Source organism: Periplaneta americana, chromosome 6 (genome assembly GCF_040183065.1).
Source record: "Periplaneta americana isolate PAMFEO1 chromosome 6, P.americana_PAMFEO1_priV1, whole genome shotgun sequence".
In the NCBI taxonomy this organism is placed as follows: Eukaryota; Metazoa; Arthropoda; class Insecta; order Blattodea; family Blattidae; genus Periplaneta; species Periplaneta americana.
Window position 1 is genome coordinate 7,365,001 of NC_091122.1, and position 27,500 is coordinate 7,392,500.

Genomic DNA, 27,500 nt, shown 5'->3' on the forward strand with positions numbered 1-27,500 from the left:
CAACTACTAATTTCAATATATTACTTATTGTATTTATATTAACTGTAGGCCTGGTTGAGTGGAAGAGAAGGCCTTAACTCTGACAGGTAAAATAAAACAAATTATTATTATTATTATTATTATTATTATTACTACTACTACTACTACTACTACTAATTTCAAAATTATTAGTTATTGTATTTATATTAACTGTAGACTTGGTTGAGTGGAAGAGAAGGCCTTAAGGCCTTAACTTTGATAGGTAAAATAAAACAAATTATTATTATTGTATTATTACTATTATTATTAACACAGCTAACGAGGTCACTTGATGCAGTGTTGCAGGCCATAAGGTAATAGAGCAACTGTCCATGTATTCGTCCTCCAAACACGCCGTCACAGCCCTTACTGAAGGTCTTCGTCGTGAGCTGGTGAACCAGAAGTCCAAGATTCGAGTCACTGTGAGTATATCTTGTTCTCTGTCTTCCTGAAGCAAATTGGCATTAAAATATTCTTCCTAATCCCGACATGTCGTTCTTCAACTGTAGTATTTATTCTCTTTTAAGTCACCTTCCATTTGGCATTCTTTTATCGAAAAACCATTTTCTCCTCCTTCCCCCTTCCTCTTCTCTTCTGTTTCCACTAATCATCCTTTTCGTCTCATACAGTTACACAATTGCCTCTATTTGTCTATTCCTTCTGTTCTGTGTCATTAAAAAATCATTACATGTAAATTCAAATTCAAAAATACACACTGGTGGATTAATAAGAAATCCAACCATTTTTCCGTGATTTACTTTATTTCGTAGAATAGTGTACTGGCAAACAAATGAAGTTAGTATCCACAAAAAGACGCTTTCTTAAGAAAACTCATACTCTTTTATATACATTATTCGCAGTACCCGTGCGCTCCGCTGCACCCGTTAGAAATAAATATAAAGTAATTACATAATTAAAATAGGACGTTTGATCCAGGGAACATTCATGTTTGATAGAAGGATAAATCGTTTAATAAGTTACTTAATTTAAATTGCATTTAAATAATTCAAATGCGATCATTTTGGTCTAGGACCACTCATTTGGTGCAATGATAATATCTTTAACGTGTTTCTTAATTGTTATTACATGCAGATCATTAAAATATGATCATATTTGGTTCTGTGAGAATCCGCAGTTCTAACATGCAAACGTTTAGCCACTTTGCATACGGAATTTCGCCAGATGAAAGTTACTCGTTTGTTTAACGCTCCGTAATTCGGAAACTAGTAAAGATTTTGGATAGCAACCACTTTTAAAATTAATTATCATTCTTTGTGAACATTTCTCTCGCTTTGACCCCCCATCTAAAGTTAAAAATAAAAAAGTTCGCCGCTTACCAACTTTTGAGAGTGTCATTGTCTATTCTGAACAGGTCACTTCGAAGTTAGTATTTTCTTTTCTCACTTCCCAAAAGAGATTTTGATTTCAAATTTTTTTCTATGCTTTCCTTAGACATTTATCTATGAATCCTAAAAATTACAGCGCGATTGATTGGCTATCATAGGAGCTACGACATGATAATGTTTAACTGTCCGACAGCTTTTTCTCTCTCCCTTCTGCACCACGGTGCATGTTCCAATACACCCCTTACCGCAGCGGTGACCAAAGCGGGTGTTGTGATTACATCGCGTAATCACAGACATTCAAACGGCTACGAGAGTTTCCTGTACATTGCTGTGTTTTATTCATGTACTGAAGGCAAGCACTGGCGGTATCATCTCGCTCTACAAACTCTGTCTCTACAAGCAGTAAGAGATGGTTTCGTAAAGAATGAGAAGGAGAACCTTTTTGTTGTTCTCTCGGACAAAATGTAATATGTTTGCTTTGCTCAACGGTTCAATTATGAGTGTATAGAAAGATTAATTTCCACGCTGAATAATGTATTATTATTATTATTATTATTATTATTATTACTGACCACTAAGTATGTGTTTCTATTCTCATGTACGTGCATGAATATAATAATAATAATAATAATAATAATAATAATAATAATAATAATAATGTTTTATTTTCGCTGGCAGAGTTAAGGCCATAAGGCCTTCTCTTCCACTCAACCAGCCTTAATCAATACAATACATAAATTTAAATTACAAATATTTACACTACACTTAAAAGGTTCTCCAGCAATATTCTTCACTACACATTTATTTAAATTTAGATAAATCTATAAGGTAAAGTAGTAACTTAATTTATGAGCTAATTTAATTCAATGAATTATAATTAATATAGGTATTTTTAGATCTTCTCCCTAGAAGGATAAAATTATTACGTTTTATCACAATTTGAATCATCTTAATCTTTAGATGAGGTGCTATTTATTAGTTATTCATTTAATAATAATATTGTAGAAAAATTGTTAAACACCAGGAATTATTGATGTCTTAATCATAGCCAGGAAGAGAAAGATGAGATAAATAAATGTAAGGAAGTCAGCTACCTAATGGTGTTTGAAATATCTCGTGCTCTAAAGCCTCTTAATAGAACAGACTTTCTCAAAAGAGTAATGATTAAAACAGCTTAAATAACTTGTCCGTAACAAGTTTTCAATTTAGATAAACTACGAATTTCTCGACCAGGTGTCTAGAGAAGAATTTAGAAAATTTCTGATTATATTTAAGAGAGAGAAGCAAAAAATTCGTGTATTATTCACTGGTTCTCGATGACAACAGTGACATTACTGATACAGCAAAGCTTGAGATTTTTATCCGCAGGATTGATCAAGATGGTTGCAGTTTTCATGCCAGGTACCTTTCCTCCGTCTCCTTACTTCATAGGCTGTTGGCCGTGTGCACCATTCTCGATCATCTAGCCCGGTTATCAGCAATCACGGAAACATGGTTAATTCTTGACAGTGATCAAGTTACAGATGCGGTGCACCGACATTTTCCCTCGATCAACTCAGTCCCGTCAGCTGACGGTACGCTCGCTTGAGAAGAATCATCTGAGCGCTAGGTTACCGCGTATAAAACAGCGAACGAAAGCACTCTGTCAATTATCGCTTCGTTTTTGTTTGTCGGACTGTTTCAAACATCCTTGCAGTTTTCAAATAACAAGTTTCAATAATCATGGAAGAAAAAAAGAAAAGAGCACCCAACTTCTCACAGTTCGAAGTGGGAATTCTTTTAGAACTCGTCAGCAAATTCTGCACCCATATTAGAGAATAAAAGTACTGACGGAAGTTTTCTAAGAGAAAAGCAGGCTACCTGGTTGGATCTAACCTCATAATTCAACATGAGTTATATGTCTTTACATAATTCCACATAATTTGTAACGTAATTTATACAGTGGTTATTTCATATTATTGATAATAATTGGGAAAAATTCAGTATACGGATACCTCACTGACAATTATCTTGAAATAGGCTACTAAAAAGAGCAGATTTGTATGTGTTTGTCGAATGCTCATCATCTTGCTTACGAAAAGACACATTTCAGTGCCAATAATTTATTCGGGAAAATTTCAGTTTACGGATACCTCGCTAACAATTATTTGAAAATAAAAAAAAAAACAATTCGTCTATGTATGTCGAATACGCATCATCATGCATACGAAAAGGAAGTTTTTAGCGCCAATTTCTTTTGTGTGCACAAGGTTGGAATTTTGGAGTAAGAGGGAAAGGAAAGTATTCTTGTTCTGAATTTTATCCATTTATTTTGTGTTCACAAGGTTGGAATTTTGAAGTAAGAGGGAAAGGAAGGTATCCGTGTAATTTCTCTTAATTCAAGCGTAAAGAGCCTAATTGTCCAAAACGTCATGTAGGTCCTAATAGTTTCAAACGGCAAATCTATAGCTAATAAGTGATAATCTCGCATTCTACAAAATTGTCATTTAGTTTTACTATATTATTACCGGCATAGAATAACTACTTTAATATTATGTTAACAAAATTGGACAGTTAGGCCTAAATAATATTTTGTTCTCAAGTAAAGTCCCGATCTTCCAAAGCAGAAACATATATAACACATTAGTCTATTTTGAGAAAAAAAAAACATTTTTATTATTCATCTACAAGCTTAGGGCTTAATCTTTCTACAATAACACCAATTCTGTTATTTCGGCAGTGATTTGCGTGTTCAAGATACATCATTTCATCTTCAATTCCATCAAGCAGGTCAAATCGTGCCGCCATTTTGGTTTTCTCGACTTGACCGTGTTCAATTCAAGATAATCGGTCCCACACCCGTGATCAAATTTCATCATCATCAAATCGCTTGTTTAACTTTGATCGAGATTGATACTCCGCAAATTGGCGTTGAAGATGGTCAAGTGCCGACTTAACCGTGGTCAAATTTTAATCGAGAATGGTGCATGTCTGTCGCATGTAATCACTGCAGCTCGAGCTTTGGTCACCGTTGCCTTATCGGTACTCATTTCAGCGGGTGCTCACGACCATTGACCTATGTAGTACTGGGTTCTTTGTTCCGTTATGATCATTTGATGCCACTTCAAATAAACACGGTCATTCCCTAGGAATAATGTGCATGCATTGTTTCAGAGCGTCAGCCCTGGAGCCGTGAGAACAGAGTTTGGCCTAGCTGCAGGAGCCACGCCAGAGATGTTGGAAGCATACAAGGACATCCCGATCCTGGAATCTGAGGACGTAGCGGATGCCGTCCTCTATGTCCTAGGAACTCCGCCACACGTACAGGTAAGGGCTAAGTAACATGACTGAGTAGTCAAGCTTTGTTTTCCGGTATGCGGTCATTTTAAAATGGTATCGCGTATTGTTATCCTTCCTTGTATCAGTACTGCAATTCGAAACTCTGTTATGAAATTTATGTCTGAACCAGTGGCGGCTCGTGATAAAATATTATGTGTGTTCACAATTTTGTGCTCCAAAATCGAAGAGAATTTGAAATCATACGTTTTTAGACTTATATGAAATGTCATAAATCCAATGTTTTACTGTCAAAAAAACGGTATATAAATTCAAAACCACATATAATAATAATAATAATAATAATAATAATAATAATAATAATAATAATAATAATAATGAAGTCTAGTCTTTTTATTTCCAAATTTTCCTAGTAAGCCAGTTTACCCAGTTCTTTACTCTTCAAAATTACTTGATCAGAGTTTGTTAATACTAATATACGTTACAAGAGCGGTATGTTGAAGTTTTCATGTTCGAGGAAAAGTTTGAAAAAGCTAAACGTAGTTGAGTTTTTTTTAATTTCCGAGAATTGAAAGAAAGCATACCGCTCGTGTATCGTACATTATTTTGTGCGAAGATCGTTTATTACATACCTGAAAGAGGAGTTTCTAATTAGTTGCAATGATATCTCCATCTTGGTTTCTGTTCAATGACGGCAAATTTGCAAAACAAAAATATCTATCTTCAACATTGTTATATATGCGTCTGACTTTTTTTCCCCCAGTCTATGATGAGTCTGGAATCTTGTTGATTTTTTCACGGCTTCCTTAATGTTACTTGCATCACGAATGCAGTAACTTTAGTGGAGTTGTAGAGTTTACTTAATTTTTGTAAATACTTAAAAATAATAATTAATAGTGCAATTTAGGTGAAATTACAGTGGTAATTTTCCAATTTATAATTATTACTATATTGAACGTCTCTAAAAATAATATGTTAAAAGCCTAAAGCAGTAAAATCAATATGTCACTTAAGCGGTAAGAAGAGGGAAATCATTATGTGTGTTAGGTTGGGCATATTGAATGTGGAATTTTAGACTTTCCGCGGATTGGTTTTGTGCGGAAAGCAAGCAAATACGCACGATCTCGCATAAAAATTAATACATAACACAATTTACAAAAGCGTGTGTTTAGTAATATATTTTGATTCACAACACACTGATACACTATAGCCTATACCAGTACTGTAATCCCATTCGCATAGATTGATTACTATGAATACATGCCAGTAAATATTATTCTTAAATAATATACACCACCATACAGATATTTAAATTCATACTTTCACATTCAGTCAGCACGTGTTTCATAGCTACACTATGCTATTATGCTGACACTGAAGTATAGTAATTCACAAACTACACTCTCGTAGCAGCACTGTACACACATCCACATAAAGTAAACATTCCGACAGTGAGATGCTGACACCTGCAGGCAAATACAGACTAATTAAATTTCCTCCTCGAGATCACGTAAACGATAGGCATCGATGCACCTGACATCTGTAGGATAGATTCACTGTTCACTTAACGCTTTGTGCTCTTGACGAGTCATAAGCGGCCAGCGAAAGACAATTTTCTCCCGCGCATGCGTGAAATTCTTGTAACCTTCTAGAAAAAAGCACGGCTTGTACGTCAACGGATGTTGCCATGTTTACATAAGAAGTTTATGCAAGATGCTGGAAGTTTAAAATACTCGATTCTGATATTATACATCCCCACTACGCCAATACGATATTAAATAATAAATCTAGTCGTGCATGAATGGAAACAAGGTGTTCACGTGCTCTTATTGACGCACGGCCACTGGTATAAACAATCCTCCCGGTTAAAAAAAAGTCTCCACATAAAATATCTGTGACTTTCTGAAAAATATGTCATACGTCATCAAATTGCATAAGACAGAAAATAAAATTTGTAGCAATATATTCAATTGTCGCGTTCCCATTCCACGGCCTACTAAAATCATTTTGTTTCGTTCGCATTTCACGGCCTACTATAATAATTTATCATCAACTGAATTCCGTGTCTGCACACCAGCCTAGCACTCATTCACCATGACAACCTGGTATTGTAGGCAATGCTCTGAATTTGTTTCTTTTTTATTGTTACAGATACACGAGCTTATGCTCAAACCGTTGGGATCGACGAACTGAATTCTGCCCCTCACAACTCTGAGATATTTTCGCCTTATACTAAAATGCCACGTTCATCTTATGCATCGTATTTTGTAAATAATGTACTAATAAACTTAAATGTCAAATTGAACTATTTAATATCTTCCAATATCATCATCCTTGTGCTTCTAGAATCCTCCTCCTGTCCAACATTCCAATTCTAATGCCAACTTTGTTAAAAGGAAGATCACTTGAGCTGATGCCAGGATAGTTTATGGCGAGTCCTCGGCATCAGCTCCTTTGATTTGATTACCCCCCTTTGATTTGATTACCTGGTTGGGTTTTTCCGAGGTTTTCCCCAACCAAAAGGCAAATGCCGGGTAATCTTTTGGCGAATCCTCGGACCTCACCTCATCTCACTACATCTCGCCAAAATATTGTAAAAAATTGCACAAAATTGTAAAAATTGTAGAAAATTATTAAATTGTAAAACTGTAAAAATTTGTAAAAATTGTAATTGTAATATTGGAAAATTTTGACTTCTTCCACATCTTAAAGCTTCATTGCTCATGTAAGATCAATGGAATAAAATAAATGAATGAATGAAATGAATAAAAAAAAAAGATAGCAATGGCAAAGGAAGCTTTTAGTAGGAAAAGAAGTATTTACTGCTGACCTTTGGAAAAAGAACTAAGGAAAAGACTAGTGAAGTGCTTTGTATGAATTGTGACATTGTATGGACATCTTGATGAAGTGAAGAAAAGCGACTAGAAACATTTAAAATGTGTTATGGAGAAGAATGGAGCGTGTGAAATGGACAGACAAAATAATAAAAGAAGCTAAGTTGGAAAGTATGGGTAAAGAAAGTAAGATGCTGAAACTGATCAGGAAGAGAAAAAGGAATTGGCTAGGTCAGCGTTTCTCAAACTATGGTCCGCGGACCACCTGTGGTTCTCGAGGCCTGCCCTTGTGGTCCTTCAAGAAACACAGAAGAAAAAATAAAATTCGAACGAATTGCGTATCACACTACAGCTTAAAATCTCAGAGTTTGGAAATGACACATGGCAATCGAATTTCACTTTTTCTCCCAGTATAGACATTTTATTAAATTTATTACCCTATCCGTCTATCGACATCCCACTCTACTCTCAGCAACAAAAGAGGGATTTAAATCACTATATACGTGGCGTTTCTCGACATCTTTTCCCTGCACATCTGGCGCCGCGCTTGAAATCCAATAATTCATAACAGAGGACCAAAGTACCGAACCTTAATTCAATTTTAAAATATAAGTATACTGGTATTAAAATATGCTACGAAAATGATAAATTTGCTTTCGAAGGGAACAAGAGTAAGGTGGTCCGCGGAAGTGTTCTGACTTTAAAAAGTGGTCCCCACTTCAGAAAAGTTTGAGAAACGCTGGGCTAGGTCATTGGCTAAGATACGTCTGATGAATTTCTGCTGATATGTACATCTATTATCAGGTAGCACATCTCACATGACGATATGTGTCAGAGGAAGAACAAATTGTTTGTATGCCTATATACTCTCAACTCTGATTAATGTAATATGTTAATAGTCAGGGATGTAAGAGATGGCGATGGACGGAGAAAATAACTGGCCACTCTAATCTATTATCTCATGGCTTAGTTACCTCATGAGTGACGTTTTACTGGTGTCGCTTATGGGGTTCAAACCTGTTTGGACAGTTGACTAAACAACAACTTGTTATTGAAATCAGCTCCAGGGAAGCTGTACTCAATTTAATTGCAACGTCACCAAAGAGGAAGAAGTTAAGCAAGCTTTCACGTGGGTGAAGGATAACTTCGGAGGAACCGACATCCTCATCAACAATGCTGGAGTTGCTTCTATGAACACGTTGGCTGGTACTAGCATATTATGAAAAGAACACGATAGCAGTGTACAATCATACAGTTGTGTAAAGTGTCACCATTTAAGAGAATATGACGAAACTCAATCCCAAACTACAATTAATGATTACTTTAAAAGTCTTTAACTCAATTCAGTTTCATTACTCAATTTTGAATCTCGCAGCCATATAATAGTCTACATCACTCGTAGATTGTTGCTTAGTATTATCACGATTTCATTTCCTAGCAACCACACATAGCCTAGTTAACAGAGATTAGGGCCTATGTTAACGTGAAATAACAATACTGACTCTAAGGTTCAATTGTAATTAATAATACATATAAAATGAACTTAACAGCGATTTGCTTATGTCAGTTTTAGTATAATCACGATTTCGTATCCTAGCAACCACATATAGTTAACTTAGATTGTGTTAACGCCACATAACAAGACTGACTCTAAGGTTCAATTGTAATTAATAATGCACATAAAATGAACTTAACAGCGATTTGCTTATGTCAGTTTTAGTATTATCACGATTTCATATCCTAGCAACCACATAGCTATAGTTAACATAGATTGTGTTAACGCCACATAACAAGACTGACTCTAAGATTCAATTGTAATTAATAATGCACATAAAATGAACTGAACAGCGATTTGCTTATGTCAGTTTTAGTATTATCACGATTTCGTATCCTAGCAACCACATATTGTTAACATAGATTGTGTTAACGCCACATAACAAGACTGACTCTAAGGTTCAGCAGTTTTAATTAATAATACACATTAACTCTTAGGAAGTCGTGCAGTTCTTCCTGACACTAGTACCGGTTTTTGAGGAGTATTATACTTCATTATAATGTTACAGTTAGAATGGAATCCATACACTCACCATTGCAGAAAAGCAGTAACTCTCGTTGTAGGCCATTACTAATGATGCTGCAGCGGATGTAATGGCCAATGAACCATTATTCCAATGTCTGAAAAATAGAGAAATTATAATGAAAAAAGAGCAGAGGTCAATATTAAAACTACTATGAATTGTGGCGACTGTATTTAGTCTACATATCGGGCCACGTAACAAATATCTTCCGTATGCCAGAAGAAATGGTAAAATGCGTAACTTTTATGCAATCAGAAGCGTGACAGGTGAAAATCTGTTTTTGACGCAAGCACATCTAGGCCTGAACTCTATTCTGAAGGGAGATTCGATAAAAATTAAGCATAAGGTACCATTTAGAATAAAAATTAAAAATAAACGTTACATAAACACAGACGCTTGCGGTCAGGTTACCAAATGGGGTCATTCGCAATGATTCACATAAACACTGACATAACATCACCATTAGACGTTAACATTTCATCATTATGCTTACGTGATTCGGAAACAATACACAACCGTGGAGCGCTGAAGTATACGACAGAATATGATTAAATGACGTCGTTGTTATGTTTCCATGGTTACAAAGTATCTTTGCGGTTATGATCATGTTTCCATCGTGAATGATGGTAGAACTTTTTGATTTCACTATTACGTTTACATTCTTTGTGCGAGATCGTGCGTATTTACTTGATTTCCGCACAAAACCAACCCGCGGTAAGTCTAAAATTCCACATTCAGTATTCCCAACCTAACACACATAACAATTTCCCTCTTCTTACCGCTTAAGTGACATATTGATTTTACTGCTTTAGGCTTTTAACATATTATTTTTAGAGACGTTTAACATAGTAATAATTATAAATTGGAAACTTACCACTGCAATTTCACCTAAATTGCACTGTTAATTATTGTTTTTAAATATTTGCAAAAATTAAGTAAACTCTAAATCATTACATAACCTTACCGTTTGTTTTAAGTTCGCATTTATAGACTGGGGGAAAAAAAAAGACAGACGTATACCACGTCCTGCTGGAGTATAGTAGACACAGAAAACATTTTAAAGCAACAATATTGAAGATAGATATTTTTGTTTTGCAAATTTGCCGTCATTGAACAGAAACCAAGATGGAGATTTCATTGCAACTAATTAGAAATTCCTCTTTCAGGTATGTGATAAACGATCTTCGCACAAAATAATGTACGATACTCGAGCGGTATGTTTTCTTTCAATTCTCGGAAATTAAAAAAACTCAACTACGTTTCGCTTTTTCAAACTTTTCTTCGAACATGAAAACTTCAACATACCGCTCTTGTAACGCATATTACTATAAGTTAACGCTTACGTTATGTTTAACTTTTATTGTGAATTTCGTATCCCAGAAACAACATAGTGAAAACCAACTACGTTAACACCGTTTAAGAAAACTTATTCTAAGGTGCAATGTAATTAATAAATAACCTAGCAGTGATTCCGCACTTTGTAGTAGTTCCGTTAATGTGATAATGTTCGACAGATGGTTTTGTGTAGAACTGGATGGGCCCTTATTCCATTCAGCCAGTAATTGGCTAGTAGACCTGATTGTCCATGTACATGGGTGGGCAACTCGTGCTCTCGAAGTGTGAACACAACCTCAGTGCAGGTAGAACGGACTCTGTACTGTAGTGACTGTATAAAAGTTCGCTCACGTCTGCAGTAAGTGGCGGCTCGTTTTAAGTGAAAAACGATATAATCCTCAAATCATTTCCCTTTAATGATGAGTCGAAAGAGAAAGATTTTTTATTGAGAAGGGAGGTAAAGCTTGTTTTATGTTTATTTATTTATTTAAATATACAGAATAAAAATATAATTACAAACAAACAAGAGAAATAGAAATAAAATAATAAAAACAATATAAAACAGGAGATACAGTAGTATTAACAAAATTTGAGACCGAATGAGCAGCGCTCGTGTACGGTCGCACTTCAGGTATAATATTAATAGGCCTATGAGAGAATATAAAATAAAATAAAATAGGAAATAGAATTAAAATTACAGTTACAGAAATTATATAATACAATATTAATATAAAAGAAATATAGAAAATAAAAAAAATAATAAAAATAAATAAGTAAAATAAAATAGGAACTAAAATTTAAATTACAGCGGCAATGGAATTATATAATATAATATTAACACTAGAGAAGAATAATATCGCACGTGAAAAGTAGGACTAATATATATTTCAAAATTATAGAATACAAATATATATAGGTTGATTTATTCATACACATAGGCTATAAATTTAATGAATAAAATTAAAGATATTAACACGTTTCTAATTTTCTTGTTATATGTTAGTGGGTTACATGTTAGAAGTTCTGGGTGTAATTTAGTTAAAGCATTGTACAACCGAGGGCCAAAATTAATGCTATGCTTTAGGCCAGCACATGTGAGACATTTAGGTTCTACTAATGTTGAATTAATATTTCGTCTTGTGTCATAATGTTCTATTACACTTTCTTACGCATGACATTCCTGTAGTGCTCGGGAAAAAAGGCACACGCCAAAAATGTTAATTTTACAGGAGAAGGAAAAAAACTGTCTTCACACTGGTTTACGTCGATTTGATTTTCTTCTGTATGAATTACTGTAATGGGAGAAATACTTCTGTATCTTTTCCCAAGCGAGCAGATGTTCCATAAGTTGTCAATAAATTAATAAAAATGTTTGTGGAAACTGACTTATGCCACTTTTCCCAAGCACGGCAGATTTTATGTTACAAATAAACACAGTGAAGGTTTTAGTAAAGATCGAAGTGTTCGTAATGCTACCTAAGCCAGAATTTCCAAATATACTCCTTGGTTCCATATACATTTTCATTCATTCATTCATTCATTCATTCATTCATTCATTCATTCATTCATTCATTCATTCATTCAGTCATTTTATTCCATAGATCTTACATGAGCAATGAAGCTTTAAGTTGTGGAATAAGCCAAAATTTTACAATATTACAATTACAATTTAAAAAAATTTTTATAGCTTTACAATTTAGTAATTTGCTACAATTTTTACAATTTTGTGCAATTTTTTTACAATATTTTAGCGAGGTGTAGTGACATGAGGTGAGGTCCGAGGATTCGCCAAAATATTACCCGGCATTTGCCTATATTATACTGTATATGCTTGAGTCAGAGTTTAATACAAGAAAGAAGTGTAAAAACTCTCAATGTACAGAAAGAGCTTAGAAGGAAGTTTACTTCCTTGAATTTGTGATTGTTTGCGAATACAGACTATTACCTCTCTGAGAACAGAGGAATACTCTTTAATGTATAAGGGCTTGAAAATTCACGCGTTATATGTTTCAAATAAGACTTATAATAAGAAATACTAACAAATAGTGTAATAATAAATAACATTTGCAGCTATGTTTGTTGTATCTTGAAAAGGTAGTATTCAGTTTGTGTTTCCAGTGCTAAACTAATTTACAAAGGTAGAAAATAATATAATTTTGTTGTGTGTGTTTAGGTACAGTCTGTCTAAAATGACTGTAATTATTGTACCATGCGTCATTCTGAAATTCAAATCATGGAGTAGATATCACGACCTCCTGCATGAGCCGCCAGAGCGCACCGTGGCAGTGAACCGCTTCTGCAGCGAAACTACAAACAACTTGTAACTACTGCGGCTGGCTCCGTCAGCCTTTCTCACTTTCAAAGTTTTTTAGCACTTTGTGAGTACGAGTTGCCCATCCATGGTCATGGATGTTATTTTTATTATTGTTATTATTATTATTATTATTATTATTTTATTATTTCTTCCGAATAAAATTCAAGGAAATATACTACAAACTATGTATTATAAACTAGTACATTATGCAACGAGCCTATAATGATAGTAATTAAGACGCGAGGATGTTTATGAAACGAGCGCAAGCGAGTTTCATAATTTTCATACGAGCGTCTTAATTACCATTATAGGCTAGTTTCATACGACTTTTTAAGCTCGACCATATTTCTAACTTGAAATTATTCATAAGTATTCATGTTATTGTTATGTGAGTGCAATAGCCTACCTCATGAATTGTGAGATGTGCGCAGACGCGAAAGTATTGATTTTTTCCGGGCAACAAATGTCGACGACCTTGGTATAATCTAGAGAGTAAGATAAACGTTAAATTTGATATAACCTTGAAATTGAATTCGACATTGAAAAACGAGATGACAAATTGAATTTATTTGAATATTATTCACAAATAACGCTAATTACAGACATGGACAAATTATTAGACTAAAACTTTTTCTTGGAAAGATAATATAATTCGTCATATCAACTATCAGTATAAGTCAAAGAGTCTCTATTGTTGTAAATATGATTGTTTACATCTTCTGGTATATTTTTCCAATGGTTAAGTATATTTTTTGTAGCTATGTTGGTACTACTGGTGTTTTAATTATACACTGCAGAATATATTCTCCTATGGCCTGCAAGAAGACCGGACATGAACGAAATTGAAAATCTGTGATTTATACTGAAGAAGAAAGTGAACAAAAAGAGGCTTGCAACAAAACATGGACTCATTTAAGCACTGTCTCATATCTGGCTAAATGATGCTGATATTCAAAGAAAGTGTCAAACTTTGGTTTCCAGCATCCCTGACAAAATCAACGTGTTAATAAACAATAAGGGAATGTTCACAAAATGTTAGTAACCTCAAGATTAAATTCTCTGTACATTATATCTGTGTAAAATACATTTTTGTTCATTGTTTTTACCGATAAATACAGCTTCGTTGCACATTAATTAATTTTGTCTAATAATTTGTCCACATCTGTATTATAGTAACAGAACATAACCTTCTGCGACAGTATTGTATTTCCAGCCTGTGTGACGTTTTGCTAGTTGTCTTTCGATTGCATATCCGAGAATAATCGAAAACCTGAACTTTAATGAATAGGCGTACTTTAATGAGGTCCATTAAAGGACTGCTACCAGGTGTATAATTACTACATTTCGGCATGGTCGAGCATAAAATATCATACGCAATATATGAGAACTTATGAGATTTTCGAATGTTCTCTTAATGTTTCAGATCTGCGTTTAATCATTACACATTAATCTCTTCAATTTTTCTTTACGATATTTTCTGTAATCAGTATGACTTTGCAATAACTCCTCGCCACATTACACAGCAAATTTTCGTGTCGATATATAAACGAGATCTGATAGCGCACTTCTGCAGTCTGTATCAGCAGGAGCAGAACAAGGATTAAACTGAGACCACTGTATTACACAACTCATTCTGGTAAATTAGATATACGAGTAAGCTTTAAAAATAGGTGAAAAACGCTGTCCCATTTCATTTTTGATGGGCGCCATATTGTATATTTAAATATCGGTAACTACAAATTATTTTTAATATCTGGATACCGTTGCTTAATGCTAAGGTAGTCAATATATATCACAGCAAATCTGATTTTAATACACTTTATGCTCGACCATGCCGAAATGTAGTAATTATACACCTGGTAGCAGTCCTTTAATGGACCTCATTAAAGTACACTTATTCATTAAAGTTCAGGTTTTCGATTATTCTCGGATATGCAATCGAAAGACGAGGGAAACGTCACGGAGGCTGGAAATCCAATACTGTCGCAGAAGGTTATGTTCTGTTACTATAATAATTAGCGTTAATTGTAAATAATATTCAAATAAATTCAATTTGTCATCTCGTTTTTCAATTCTAAATCAATTTCCAGGTTATATATTCTCTGCATTACATCGAGGTCAATGACATTATTGTTTCTCGGAAAAAATCAATACTTTCGCGTCTGCGCACATCTCACAATTCAAGAGCTATGAACAAGGTCACTTCCGATCTTCTGTCAGATACAAATAAAATGTATAGGCTACTTCTGAATAATTTCAAGTTAGAAATATGGTCGAGCATAAAAAAAATCGTATGAAACTTGCCTATAATAGTAATTAAGACGCAAGTATGATTGTTTATGAAACGAGCGCAAGCGAGTTTCATAATTTTCATACATTGCATAATGTACTATTCTGGCTTCTGAGAAAAAAAATACATTTCATTTTCTCTTCATAGTGCTCAAAGTTGAATTATCATCTTAAGTGATTCTATTCTTGTCTGCGTTCAGTTTTCAGTCACTGTTAAATAAACAAGAAATGGAACGTTGGTCAGGACGCGTTGCCGTGGTGACAGGGACCAGTGCCGGTATAGGAGCAGCCATCGCCCAGGAACTGGTCAAGAAAGGACTCAAAGTCGTCGGACTGGCACGTAGGGTGGAGAGAGTTCAGGTAAGAATTCCTTGTATGTTACAAGAATTACAGTTCACAATAAATCATTTCTTGGTCATTTTTTTCTCGTGTTGAGGTGTAGCTCAAAACTATTGCGTATAAACTACTTTCTCATTCAACATAAAATCTGACAATTACTCGTTTACTTAACTCACATTATCTGCGTAGGCGAGATACGAAATTGCTTCAATTGTTATAGGGGACTACTATCTATATGCAATATATTATATAGTTCAATATAAAAGTTTTCAAAAGCGATTCGCAAATTTAATTGCTCATATTTTCCATAAACTTAGAAATACTGATATTGGCTTATCACACAAGAGATTGGGTTTTGTCTCACCATGACAATCAGTTCGTTTTAAGTATATGCAAGTATTTTTTACGAATTAATTTGAGTAAAAGTGCGTTTTCGTAATTTTGAATTTGAAAAAAGAAATGGCATTACTTCTGCTAAACATAAACGGCTTCATTCAATGTTATTGTGAATGTGGATGTAGTTTATCAGCAGTATGTTGAAAATGGGGTGAAAAACTGTTACAGTAAATGGTCGAAAAATATTAGCATTTAAAGTCAACCTATATATAGGGTTAGTAAAAGTCCCACACCACCTAAATAACTTTTGAAGCATGTGGTTCAGCGACATGAAACTTGGTATGTGAGAATAACCATATACTAAGAACTCAATAATGGTATTACCTAGTTTTTTCTACTTCCGGTTTAACCGAAAGTAACTCAAACCCTCTTATTTTAAATGGAACACCCAATATATTATTTTTATTTTTGAATAGTGCTCATTAAGAGTTTTTCAAAAAGTACCCACACTTGATACTTCTGTACAAATTCAGTGTTGCTAAATAAAAATGGAAGTGGTGCAATATATTCCTAAAACCTGGTTAAATCATTCCTTAAATGGTTTCTACGATCGAGTGACACATTGTAAAGCAGCTGAGGGCTACCAATTTGAACACATAATATAGAAGGTGAGCTAGCTATGTTTTGTTTTTGTTAAGGCAGGAGTGTTTTATTATTTTAATATTCGATACACTTTTCTGTTTTCTTGACTTAGCAACACTGAATTTGTAAAGAAATATCGAGTGTGGGTGCTTTTTGAAAAGCTCTTAATGAGCGCTATTCAAAAATAAAAAAAATAATATATATATATATATATTGGGTGTTCCATTTAAAATAAGAGATTTGAGTTATTTTCGGTTAAACCGGAAGTAGAAAAAACTCGGTAATACCATTATTCAGTTCTTAGCATATCGTTATTCTCACATACCAAGTTTCATATCACTGAACCGTATGCTTCAAAAGTTATTTAGGTGGTGCATTTATTATTTTAATATTCGATACACTTTTCTGTTTACTTGACTTAGCAACACTGAATTTGTACAGACGTATCAAGTGTGGCTACTTTTTGAAAAGCTCTTAATGAGGTTTATTCAAAAATAAAAAAAAAAACATATATACTGAGTGTTCCATTTAAAATAAGAGGTTTAGAGTTACTTCAGGTTAAACCGGAAGTAGAAAAAACTCGGTAATACCATTATTGATTTCTTAGTATATGATTATCATCACATACCAAGTTTCAAATTACTGAACCGTATGCTTCAAAAGTTATTTAAGTGGTGCGGGAATTTTAACTCACCCTGTATATTAATAATGCTCATTAAAAGCTTCCCAAAAAGTACCCACACTTGATACTTCTGTATAAATTCAGTGCTCACTGAATGCCTTTTTACTCAAGCACACGCGCCAGAAACACTGGCACTGGATATACACCATGGCATCTTAACCCGAAGAATCTTTTATCGATAGACGCCGGCCATCAAAGCCTATATTGTAATACCTCTGCCAATTTATCTATCTCCGTACATAGAATAATCTCGCCAGAGGATTACCCGTTCGCAGAAACAATATCTAATTTTACAGATGTTTTTCGCAGGAGTTGGAGAAGTCTTTGCATTCAGCCCCAGGGAAACTGTACCCACGTAAGTGTGACGTCACCAAAGAGGAGGAAGTGAAGGAAGCATTCAAGTGGGTGAAGGATAACCTTGGAGGAACTGACATTCTGATCAACAATGCTGGAGTTGCATCTATAGACACGTTGAGAGGTATTAGCATATTACCAACATAACACGGTAGTGGTGTACAATTATACAATTATTGTATAATAGCACATTATGCAACGAGCCTATAATGGTAGTAATTAAGACGCGAGTATGTTTATGAAACGAGCGCAAGTGAGTTTCATAATTTTCATTCGAGCGTCTTAATTACCATTATAGGCAAGTTTCATACGACTTTTTATGCTCGACCATATTTCTAACTTGAAATTTTCATAAGTATTCATGTTATTCTTATCTGAGGAGCGGAACTGACCTTGTGCAATATCTCGTAAATTGTGAGATGTGCGCAGACGCGAAAGTATTGATTCTTTCCAAGAAACAAATGTCGACATTGACCTTGATATAATCTAGAGAGTAAAATAAACATTAATCTCGATATAAGCTTGAAATTGATTTAGAAATTGAAAAATGAGATGACAAATTGAATTTATTTGAATATTATTCACAATTAACGCTAATTATTATATTAACAGAACATAACCTTCTGCGACAGTATTGGATTTCCAGCCTCCGTGACGTTTCGCTAGTTGTCTTTCGATTGCATATCCGAGAATAATCGATACTTACGCTTCCATATTGCTACAATGGTGTTTTCTGATTGGTGGAACACCTGAACTTTAATGAATAGGTGTACTTTAACGAGGTCCATTAAAGGGCTGCTACCAGGTGTATAATTACTACATTTCGGCATCGTCGAGCATAAAATATTACAAATTTAGACAAAAGTAAATCCTAGGCTACCATTAATAATTCATTAAAAAGTAAGGGAAAAACGTAATACGGCGAACGCAAAGCTCCGCCCACGTCCCCTTTCCACTTTTCCCCTACAAGCTCACCACACACCCTAGCGGGAAAGAGTGGAAATAGGGGTTTAGGGTGGGGTGACATCTAGTGTAGGAAAGTGGAACAAAAAGAGTAACGACACCTACGAAGCAAAAGAGGAACTTCGTCCTGTCATTCTCTCTCTCTCTCTCTCTCTCTCTCTCTCCAGTCTCTCCTTCTCTGTTCCTTGCTTCATGTCTCTTTCTTTTTTTTTTTCTTAAGACTTCGCAGGAGGGGAGATTCGATCCGTGAAAGTTCGTAACTAAACCTAAACGCACGCTTTTTGTTCACGCATTAGACCTTTCGGCTACCGAGGCGAGTTGGGGGTAAAAGGGAAAATGAATCGATTTATGTTTAAGGGAACTGCCATAACGTATTGTAGAAGGGGACAATGACCGAATAGCGTGGGTAGAAACTGGTGGGCTTGTGAATGTCGCTTGGTAGGGGTTGACTACGGGGTTTGGCTTCATTGTGTCCGTGTCCAACTTCGTGTACAGACGTAACCACGTGTAGTGATGATCCGTACCGAAGACGTGTACCCATTACGAGTGTCCAACCTGTGGGGAAAAAAAGACTATTGTGTTACTTCGAGGACGTGCAAAGTTAACAGGTGAGTGTTGTTTAATGAAAACCACATTACATTGTGTTGTGTTGTGTTTTGTTGTGTCAGTACATGTTGTGGACAGTTGTGTAATGCGTATTGTCTAATGCATATTGCATAGTGGTATGCAGTGATCCATCGAAGCGGGACAGATAGTAGAGAGAGAGAGCATGCGAGCGAGGTGCCGAGCGGCGCGGGTGGGGATAACTTCCCCTACTGGCGTTCGCCGTAATACGTTTTTGCCAAAAGTAAGTAACTCAAGTCACTTTCGTTACTACTATTTTCATTCTATCAGCGATATAGTAAATGTACAGTCTTAGAAAAAAGTTTTGTCCCACAGATACTTTATAACTCTCACAAAGGAGGCAGTGCGCATGAGCAGAGGACGAGAGATGTAATTCACAAGAATAATAACTGAGGTAATAAAATTAGTTTTGTTTCGTTGTATTTCTGATCATGCCCACTGTCTCCTTTCTTGGACTGTACGACAAAACTTTTTTCTAAAACTGTACCTACACTGTTCTTTATATCAGTTTTAGTATTATCACGATTTCGTATCCTAGCAACCACATAATTAACAAAAGTGTATGTTAACGCAACACAATGTGAATGACTCAGGATCAATAAGATCGTAAGTAATAATCTAATAATTATATAACAGTGTATGTATGTATGTATGTATGTATAGTCTCTATACAAATCTGCACGCTTGTGCACGCTGTGCGAGCGCACAGTGGTCCAGGGGTTAACTATCCTCCAATATAAATTAAATTCTATAAAATATTACATTAATTCTTTGATGCAACCAACAAAGAAGTAAATTTGAGATCAATATGCCTCGTCAAGGGGTTCAGACTCGGAACAAGGGAATTCCATAGCTGTCTAATGTAATGTAAAAGCATTCATGGACATGGATTTACATGAAATGTATGTCAGCACAGCTTCATATCAAAGTAGAACACTGAGTCAACGCTATCCGGGCGTAAAGGGATTCGAGGGGGTTTGTTTGGTTTGCTAAACTTCAACATAATGTTAATTAAGAACAGAAACAGCTGAACGTGAGGCACATAATGGAATTTTTTTCTTTTCGGTGTCTGATCTTCACCTGTTTTAAAATGAGTTAACCCTGGCAGACCTTTACGCTAAGAAAGTCATTAATTCCTGTAAGTAACGCTGCGTAAAGATTCATCTTTAGGGAAGAGGAAAGCTTAGTAAAGACAATTCGTTTTGGTTTTCTTGAGTTGTTGAGATCTTCGAAAATTCAATCTGTTTAATTGAAAATGGAAGCAAAAAAGGAAAACCCGATCAACGCCGGGTGCTTCAAGCTAGTGTACAATAAGATGAGTTTAACGATGTATCTGCACTGCGAAATAGCTCAGTTAATGTGATCATGTCCATCAGACGGACTTGTGGAGAACTGGAGGAAGATATACGACCTCAATGTCCTGGGCCTGAGCATGTGCACCAAAGAGGCTCTGCAGTCCATGAAGGAGAAAGGCGTGGACGACGGCCACATCGTACACATCAACAGGTAAGTGATGTGTCTGCACTTATATGCTGTTATTCATATGCTTACAACACAACAGCTAATGAGGTCACTTTGATGCAGTGTTTTAGGTCACATTGTAATAGACCGAGTCGCAATGTATTGCTCCTCGAAACACGCCGTCACAGCCCTGACTGAAGGTCTTCGCCGTGAGCTGGTGAACCAGAAGTCCAAGATTCGAGTCACTGTGAGTATATCTTGTTATTTCTCTTCTTGAACCACGATCGCAATAAAACATTCTTTCTACATCTTGAATGTGGTTCGTAAAATTTGGCATTTTTATATTGTGAGTCAACTTTCATTTATCTGTCTTTTCTCGAAACTTGTAAGGTTAATTAATTATACAAACATCAAAAAAGGTGTTGCATCACCTCTCTAAATATCGTTAGCATTCTTCTACACCGACTGTTTATATTATGTGTATATATCAGTCCTTTGAACCTTCTCCAAACAAAAACAAGCCTGCAATGCACCCTACCTTTCGAAAACAAAACAACATCAATACATAAGGAGAATATCAGCTGACGTAACGTTGGGAAGGAAGCATTCGTCACATTGGACCACATATTTCTATCCACTTCCTGCTCTCTTCTTTTCATATCATTATTTTCTGAAGACATCGGTGCAAAAACCGGTCAAGTCCAGAAATGAAAATTTTACTGTGGACAAGAAAAAAGTTTCACAAAAACTGAATGTGCATTAATTTCGGACTCTTTTTTTTACATGATTATTTACGAAATTGGTGTTTTTTTACATGGTCGTCCATAGAAGATTTTTTCAAATGGTGGATTTGCATGTTTCTCGTCCCGAAAATAAATAGTTTTCTTTGTCATGTTTTAACTTCATTTATTTATTGTTTGAAAACAAGCCTACTTCAGTCTCGAGTTCCCGTTGAGTGGTTAATCTATGCACATACATTATAGGTATGTAATATCTGCGTATATTACGTATATTATACATTTTCAACAATTATTATTTTACTATATTTTAAAGCTTAAATTGTTTAGTGCAGCCAATAAGAGTAAACTTATATCAGTTGAACTTCATTATTTAACGACGCCGTATCAACTACTAGGTTATTTAGCGTCGATAGAATTGTTGATAGCGAGATGGTATTTGGCGCGATGAGGCTGAAGATTCGCCACAGATTAACTCAAAATCGCCTTACGGTTAGGGAAAACCTCGGAAAAACTCAACCACATAATCAGCCCAAGCGGGATTCGATGCGCCCGAGCGCAACTTCGGATCATCTTCACTTAAACGCGCTACTATAGTCGCGACGCTGTTATTCCCGGCGTGACTCCTCCTCTTTGCTTACGTCTTACGAAGTGAAGGCTCTATAAAGTCTAGGTAGGTAGTATCGTTCGCCATTTTTGTTCTTTCGTTGCCGAGCTACCATACGAGAATCTATTTGCCACACCGTTAAACATTATCATGTCGTAGCTCTTATGATAGTAAATCAAACGCACTGTAATTGAGCGGCAAATAACGTCTTCGTGTGCTTTCTACGAAAGCCAACGAAAGAGTCAAAATGGCGGGCGATTATATTAAGTATTTATCGAGCCTTAAGAAATTAATGTCTTAAAAAGCGAATCACAAGACGCACACGTTTAAATGTAGCCGACCTGCAACGTGATTGGCTGCCGGAAATTAGAGCGACGGGACTACAGAGGACCAAAGCTGTAGTTAAAACTGGTACTGAAATATAGGACTGTAGGGAAAGAATATTGGCTTACGTTCCATGTAGCGGGAAGATCTCTCTGTTTTTTGACGCAATTCAGTGGAACTGTCAAGTCCTTTTTAACTGTATAGACGTTATCAATGCAATGCATAGTAAATGTGGATTTTGAAAAAAAAAAAATTGGACTTTTGCACCGAGGTCTTCATTTCTTCCCTTCCATTTCCCGTAACTTCTCTACATCACATCCTCATTTCTCGTGTTCTCATATCCTTGTCTCATTCTGTCTCTTTTCTCTTCTTTGCCCAATTTTTCTCAATTCTTCTTCCCGCACTCCTTTCTCTTGTGTATTTATATTGTTATTATAGGATGACACTTTAAAAAAGCAGTCATTCTATAGACCATACCTGCACAAACAGCGCTCAACGAGCGCGCGCGCTCCTTCGGAGCGGGGGAGCTGTGTTTACCGCTCGCCGAAACGGAGAGGAAGATACGTCAGAATGACATAGACTTGCTATGGGTAGAGGAGAGGGAAACGGCCACTCAGTTATCTAGTGGAGTGCAGTGTGTAGGCCTATTCTCAGTAACTGTTCCACGTTGCTTACCTACTGCTACAGTACAGTATGGAGGAATCTAAAAGACGGAACATAACATTTAACATTTAACGATTTACAGCTCCAACTTATTGATCTTCAATGTGACCTAAGGACTAAAGACAGTTTGAATAATACTACTAGCCTGGTTGAGTTTTACAAGACTGAACATTAGCAATAATATCCACGACTACACAGGCTGGCTGTGAAAATGATTGCTATGTTTGGCTCAACATTTATATTTGCGAGCAACTGTTTTCTATAATCAACTTTAATAAAGGCAGACATCGAACATCTGTAACTGATGTTTCATTACGATCAGTAGGCTACTGTTCCTTTCAGCTGCCAACAGCATAAAATCTCGTTTTCGTGTACTGATAAATAAAAATATAACAAAGTGATATTATACATTTAAGTAGCTATAGAATTTATCTTTTGAAGAGGTGGAGAAGTTCAAATATCTGGGAGCAACAGTAACAAATATAAATGATACTCGGGAGGAAATTAAACACAGAATAAATATGGAAAATGCGTGTTATTATTCGGTTGAGAAACTTTTATCATCCAGTCTGCTGTCGAAAAATCTGAAAGTTAGAATTTATAAAACAGTTATATTACCGGTTGTTCTTTATGGTTGTGAAACTTGGACTCTCACTCTGAGAGAGGGACATAGGTTAAGGATGTTTGAGAATAAGGTGCTTAGGAAAATATTTGGGGCTAAGAGGGATGAAGTTACAGGAGAATGGAGAAAGTTACACAACACAGAACTGCACGCATTGTATTCTTCACCTGACATAATTAGGAACATTAAATCCAGACGTTTGAGATGGGCAGGGCATGTAGCACGTATGGGCGAAACCAGAAATGCATATAGAGTGTTAGTTGGGAGACCGGAGGGAAAAAGACCTTTAGGGAGGCCGAGACGTAGATGGGAAGATAATAATAAAATGGATTTGAGGGAGGTGGGATATGATGATAGAGAATGGATTAATTTTGCTTAGGATAGGGACCAATGGCGGGCTTATGTGAGGGCGGCAATGAACCTGCGGGTTCCTTAAAAGCCAGTAAGTAAGTATAGAATTTCTATTATTTCTGTAAAATAGACATTTCTTTATTAATTAATAATAGTCCAAGATTGTTTTGCAAACACTGAACGGGAATTCATTTCATAAACACACCCCTTCTTCCAGTCTACTCTTATACAGACTGCAGCTAATATCTGCATTCCGCTCATGAGCTGTGAGCCGGCTCGGAGAGCGCAAACCTTGTGCAGGCTTGCTATAGACCTGATGTGCGTGCTTTGTTTCAGAGCGTCAGCCCCGGTAGAGTGAGAACTGAGTTTGGCCAAGCTGCAGGAGCCACGCCGGAAATGTTGGAAGCCAGCAAAAAAGTCCCGGCCTTAACGTCTGAGGAAGTCGCGGATGCCGTCCTTTACGTACTGGGAACACCGCCACACGTACAGGTGGGACTCATTCTTGTTACTACCACACTCCATCACGGGGTTGGTAAAATCAGTCCCTATCGTGAAAAATGAGGTAAACTAAGTCCCTGCCAAAAATGATGTATAGGTAAACTGAGTCCCTGCCAAAAATGTTGTATAGGTAAACTGATACCTTCCAAAAATGTTGTATAGGTAAACTGAGTCACTGCCAAAAATGTTGTATAGGTAAACTGAGTCCCTGTCAAAAATGTGGAATAAGTAAACTGAGTCCCTGCCAAAAATGTTGTATAGGTAAACTGAGTCCCTGCCAAAAATGATGTATAGGTAAACTGAGTCCCTGCCAAAAATGTTGTATAGGTAAACTGAGTCCCTGCCAAAAATGTTGTATAGGTAAACTGAGTCCCTGCCAAAAATGTTGTATAGGTAAACAGAGTCCCTGCCAAAAATGTTGTATAGGTAAACTGAGTCCCTGCCAAAAATGTTGTATAGGTAAACTGAGTCCCTGCCAAAATTATGTATAGGTAAACTGAGTCCCTGACAAAAATGTTGTATAGGTAAACTGAGTCCCTGCCAAAAATGTTGTATAGGTAAACTGAGTCCCTGCCAAAAATGTTGTATAGGTAAACTGAGTCCCTGCCAAAAATGGTGTATAGGTAAACTGAGTCCCTGCCAAAAATGATGTATAGGTAAACTGAGTTCCTGCCAAAAATGTTGTATAGGTAAACTGAGTCGCTGCCATAAGTGATGTATAGGTAAACTGACTCCCTGCCAAAAATGTTGTATAGGTAAGTTAAACTGAGTCCCTGCCAAAAATGTTGTATAGGTAAACTGAGTCCCTGCCAAAAATGATGTATAGGTAAAATGAGTCCCTGCCAAAAATGTTGTAAAGGTAAACTGAGCCCCTGCCAAAAAGATGTACAGGTGAACTCAGTCCTGGCTAAATTTCGTCACGACAAAATCTTACTTCCCGCTTTTCCCAGACTTGAAACAGACAACCAACTAACACAACTGGTAGTTGATTTGTTAAAAAGTTTTATGCTCGACCGTGCCGAAATGTAGTAATTATACACCTGGTAGCAGCCCTTTAATGGACCTCATTAAAGTACACCTATTCATTAAAGTTCAGGTGTTCCACCAATCAGAAAACACCATTGTAGCAATATGGAAGCGCAAGTATCGATTATTCTCGGATATGCAATCGAAAGACAACTAGCGAAATGTCACGCTGGCTGGAACTCCAATACTGTCGCAGAAGGTTATGTTTTGTTACTATAATAATTAGCGTTAATTGTAAATAATATTCAAATAAATTCAATTTGTCATCTCGTTTTTCAATGTCTAAATCAATTTCAAGGTTATATCAAGATTAATGTTTATTTTACTCTCTAGATTATATCAAGGTCAATTACATTTGTTTCTCGGAAAAAATCAATACTTTCGCGTCTGCGCACATCTCACAATTTAGAAGGTAAGTTCCGCTCTTCACTTAGATAACCATAACAGGAATACTTATGAATAGGTTAAGTTAGAAATATGGTCGAGCATAAAAAGTCGTATGAAACTTGCCTATAATGGTAATTAAGACGCTCGTATGAAAATTATGAAACTCGCTTGCGCTCGTTTCATAAACAAACTTACTCGCGTCTTAATTACTACCATTATAGGCTCGTTGCATAATGTACTATTATCGGATACTACTCTATCATGCTGCCTGCTATTTTAAAATGTTAGTACAATTAAATTCGAGCCTTCGAATTAGCGATAAAAATCTTTTACTCCACCAATTGAAATCTGTCATATCTTACACCAGGCTAGTACAGATTCATCATGACATCCTAGACTTTTCGCCATTGCTCTGAACTTGTTTGTTTTTTATCCTTACAGATACACGAGCTGATACTCACGCACGTTGGAGAGACCGCCTAAATTCTGCTCGCTACAGTTCTCAGACTTCTTCGCCTCATACAGTACAAAGATGTCACAATTATCATACATATATTGTAAATTATGTACCAATAAACTTAATATGAAATTGAGCTATTTAATGTCTCTTTATTTGACACTCCATGTCCTTCTACAATCCTCTTCCTTTCCAATCCTGTAATTCTAACGCCAATTTAAAAAGCAACTTCACCAGAAGCGGAAAGAACACTAAAGCTCACTTTATCTAACTAAGTTTAAACTCAATTTTAATTTATAATATTTAGGGCCATTTTCTAGAATGAGTTTAAACTTGGGTTTATTTTATGCTGGTTTAAGCCTTAGTTTAAACTAAAAATCATTTTTCCCCACATTAGTATAAACTTTGTATCAAGTTTAAACGTGGTTCAAACTTAAACCTTCTGTTGTGTAGGTTTAAACCGGTATTCGTGTTAAACTTCATTAACACTGTATTAATACTAGTGGCTTGTGCAGCAAATGCTGCAAACTAAGTTCATTAGACGTTCAAACAAACATTTTTCAGATTCATTTTCAATTAAGAATACCAGACATTCTGAAAGTTATTTGCTTCCATAATAATGAAAGATACTCTCTCTCTCACTCTCTCTCTCTCTCTCTCGAGCCAATACTGAAGAGAACCACGCATATAAATATCTACACCACACCGCCATTAAATATATGAAAAAGACCCAACCCCACTTGATTAATAACTATAAAAATATTTGATTTTTAACAATATTATCTTACGTAAGTTTTATAGCTTTCAGTAACATCTATATATATATATATATATATATATATATATATATATATATAATTTTAACTGGTAATGGAAATTACGGGAAAACGGCTGAACGGATTATAATGAGTGACCCCTCATTTTCATGCCTGGCATC

The 27,500-nt window shown here is 35.7% G+C and overlaps 2 protein-coding genes across 3 annotated transcripts in view; both read left to right on the forward strand.

The window, feature by feature from the left end:
• LOC138700948 (farnesol dehydrogenase-like) overlaps window positions 1-6,945 on the forward strand; it is a 53,513-nt gene extending 46,568 nt beyond the window's left edge. For both annotated transcript variants that reach the window (XM_069827396.1, XM_069827395.1), the window contains exons 5-7: window positions 317-440; window positions 4,518-4,670; window positions 6,792-6,945. In XM_069827396.1, the coding sequence (XP_069683497.1) occupies window positions 317-440; window positions 4,518-4,670; window positions 6,792-6,833 (319 nt within the window). In that variant the 3' untranslated portion in view covers window positions 6,834-6,945. The remainder of the gene's footprint in view (window positions 1-316; window positions 441-4,517; window positions 4,671-6,791) is intronic.
• A 7,804-nt stretch (window positions 6,946-14,749) lies between these two features.
• LOC138700951 (farnesol dehydrogenase-like) lies at window positions 14,750-26,699 on the forward strand. The gene is made up of 7 exons (XM_069827400.1): window positions 14,750-14,837; window positions 15,691-15,850; window positions 17,799-17,967; window positions 20,807-20,936; window positions 21,015-21,138; window positions 24,532-24,684; window positions 26,548-26,699. Exons 2-7 carry the CDS (start codon window positions 15,719-15,721, stop codon window positions 26,587-26,589), a joined length of 750 nt encoding a protein of 249 aa, XP_069683501.1. The 5' UTR covers window positions 14,750-14,837; window positions 15,691-15,718; the 3' UTR covers window positions 26,590-26,699.
• Window positions 26,700-27,500: the final 801 nt, after the last annotated feature.

What these genes read in the sequence shown, in the direction of transcription:
- LOC138700951 (XM_069827400.1), top strand. Translation starts at nt 15,719, where the DNA reads ATGGAACGTTGGTCAGGACGCGTTGCCGTGGTGACAGGGACCAGTGCC. An exon ending in ATCTATAGACACGTTGAGAG is followed by an intron (nt 17,968 to 20,806) that starts GTATTAGCATAT and finishes CATGTCCATCAG; the next exon opens with ACGGACTTGTGGAGAACTGG. An exon ending in AGTCCAAGATTCGAGTCACT is followed by an intron (nt 21,139 to 24,531) that starts GTGAGTATATCT and finishes GCTTTGTTTCAG; the next exon opens with AGCGTCAGCCCCGGTAGAGT.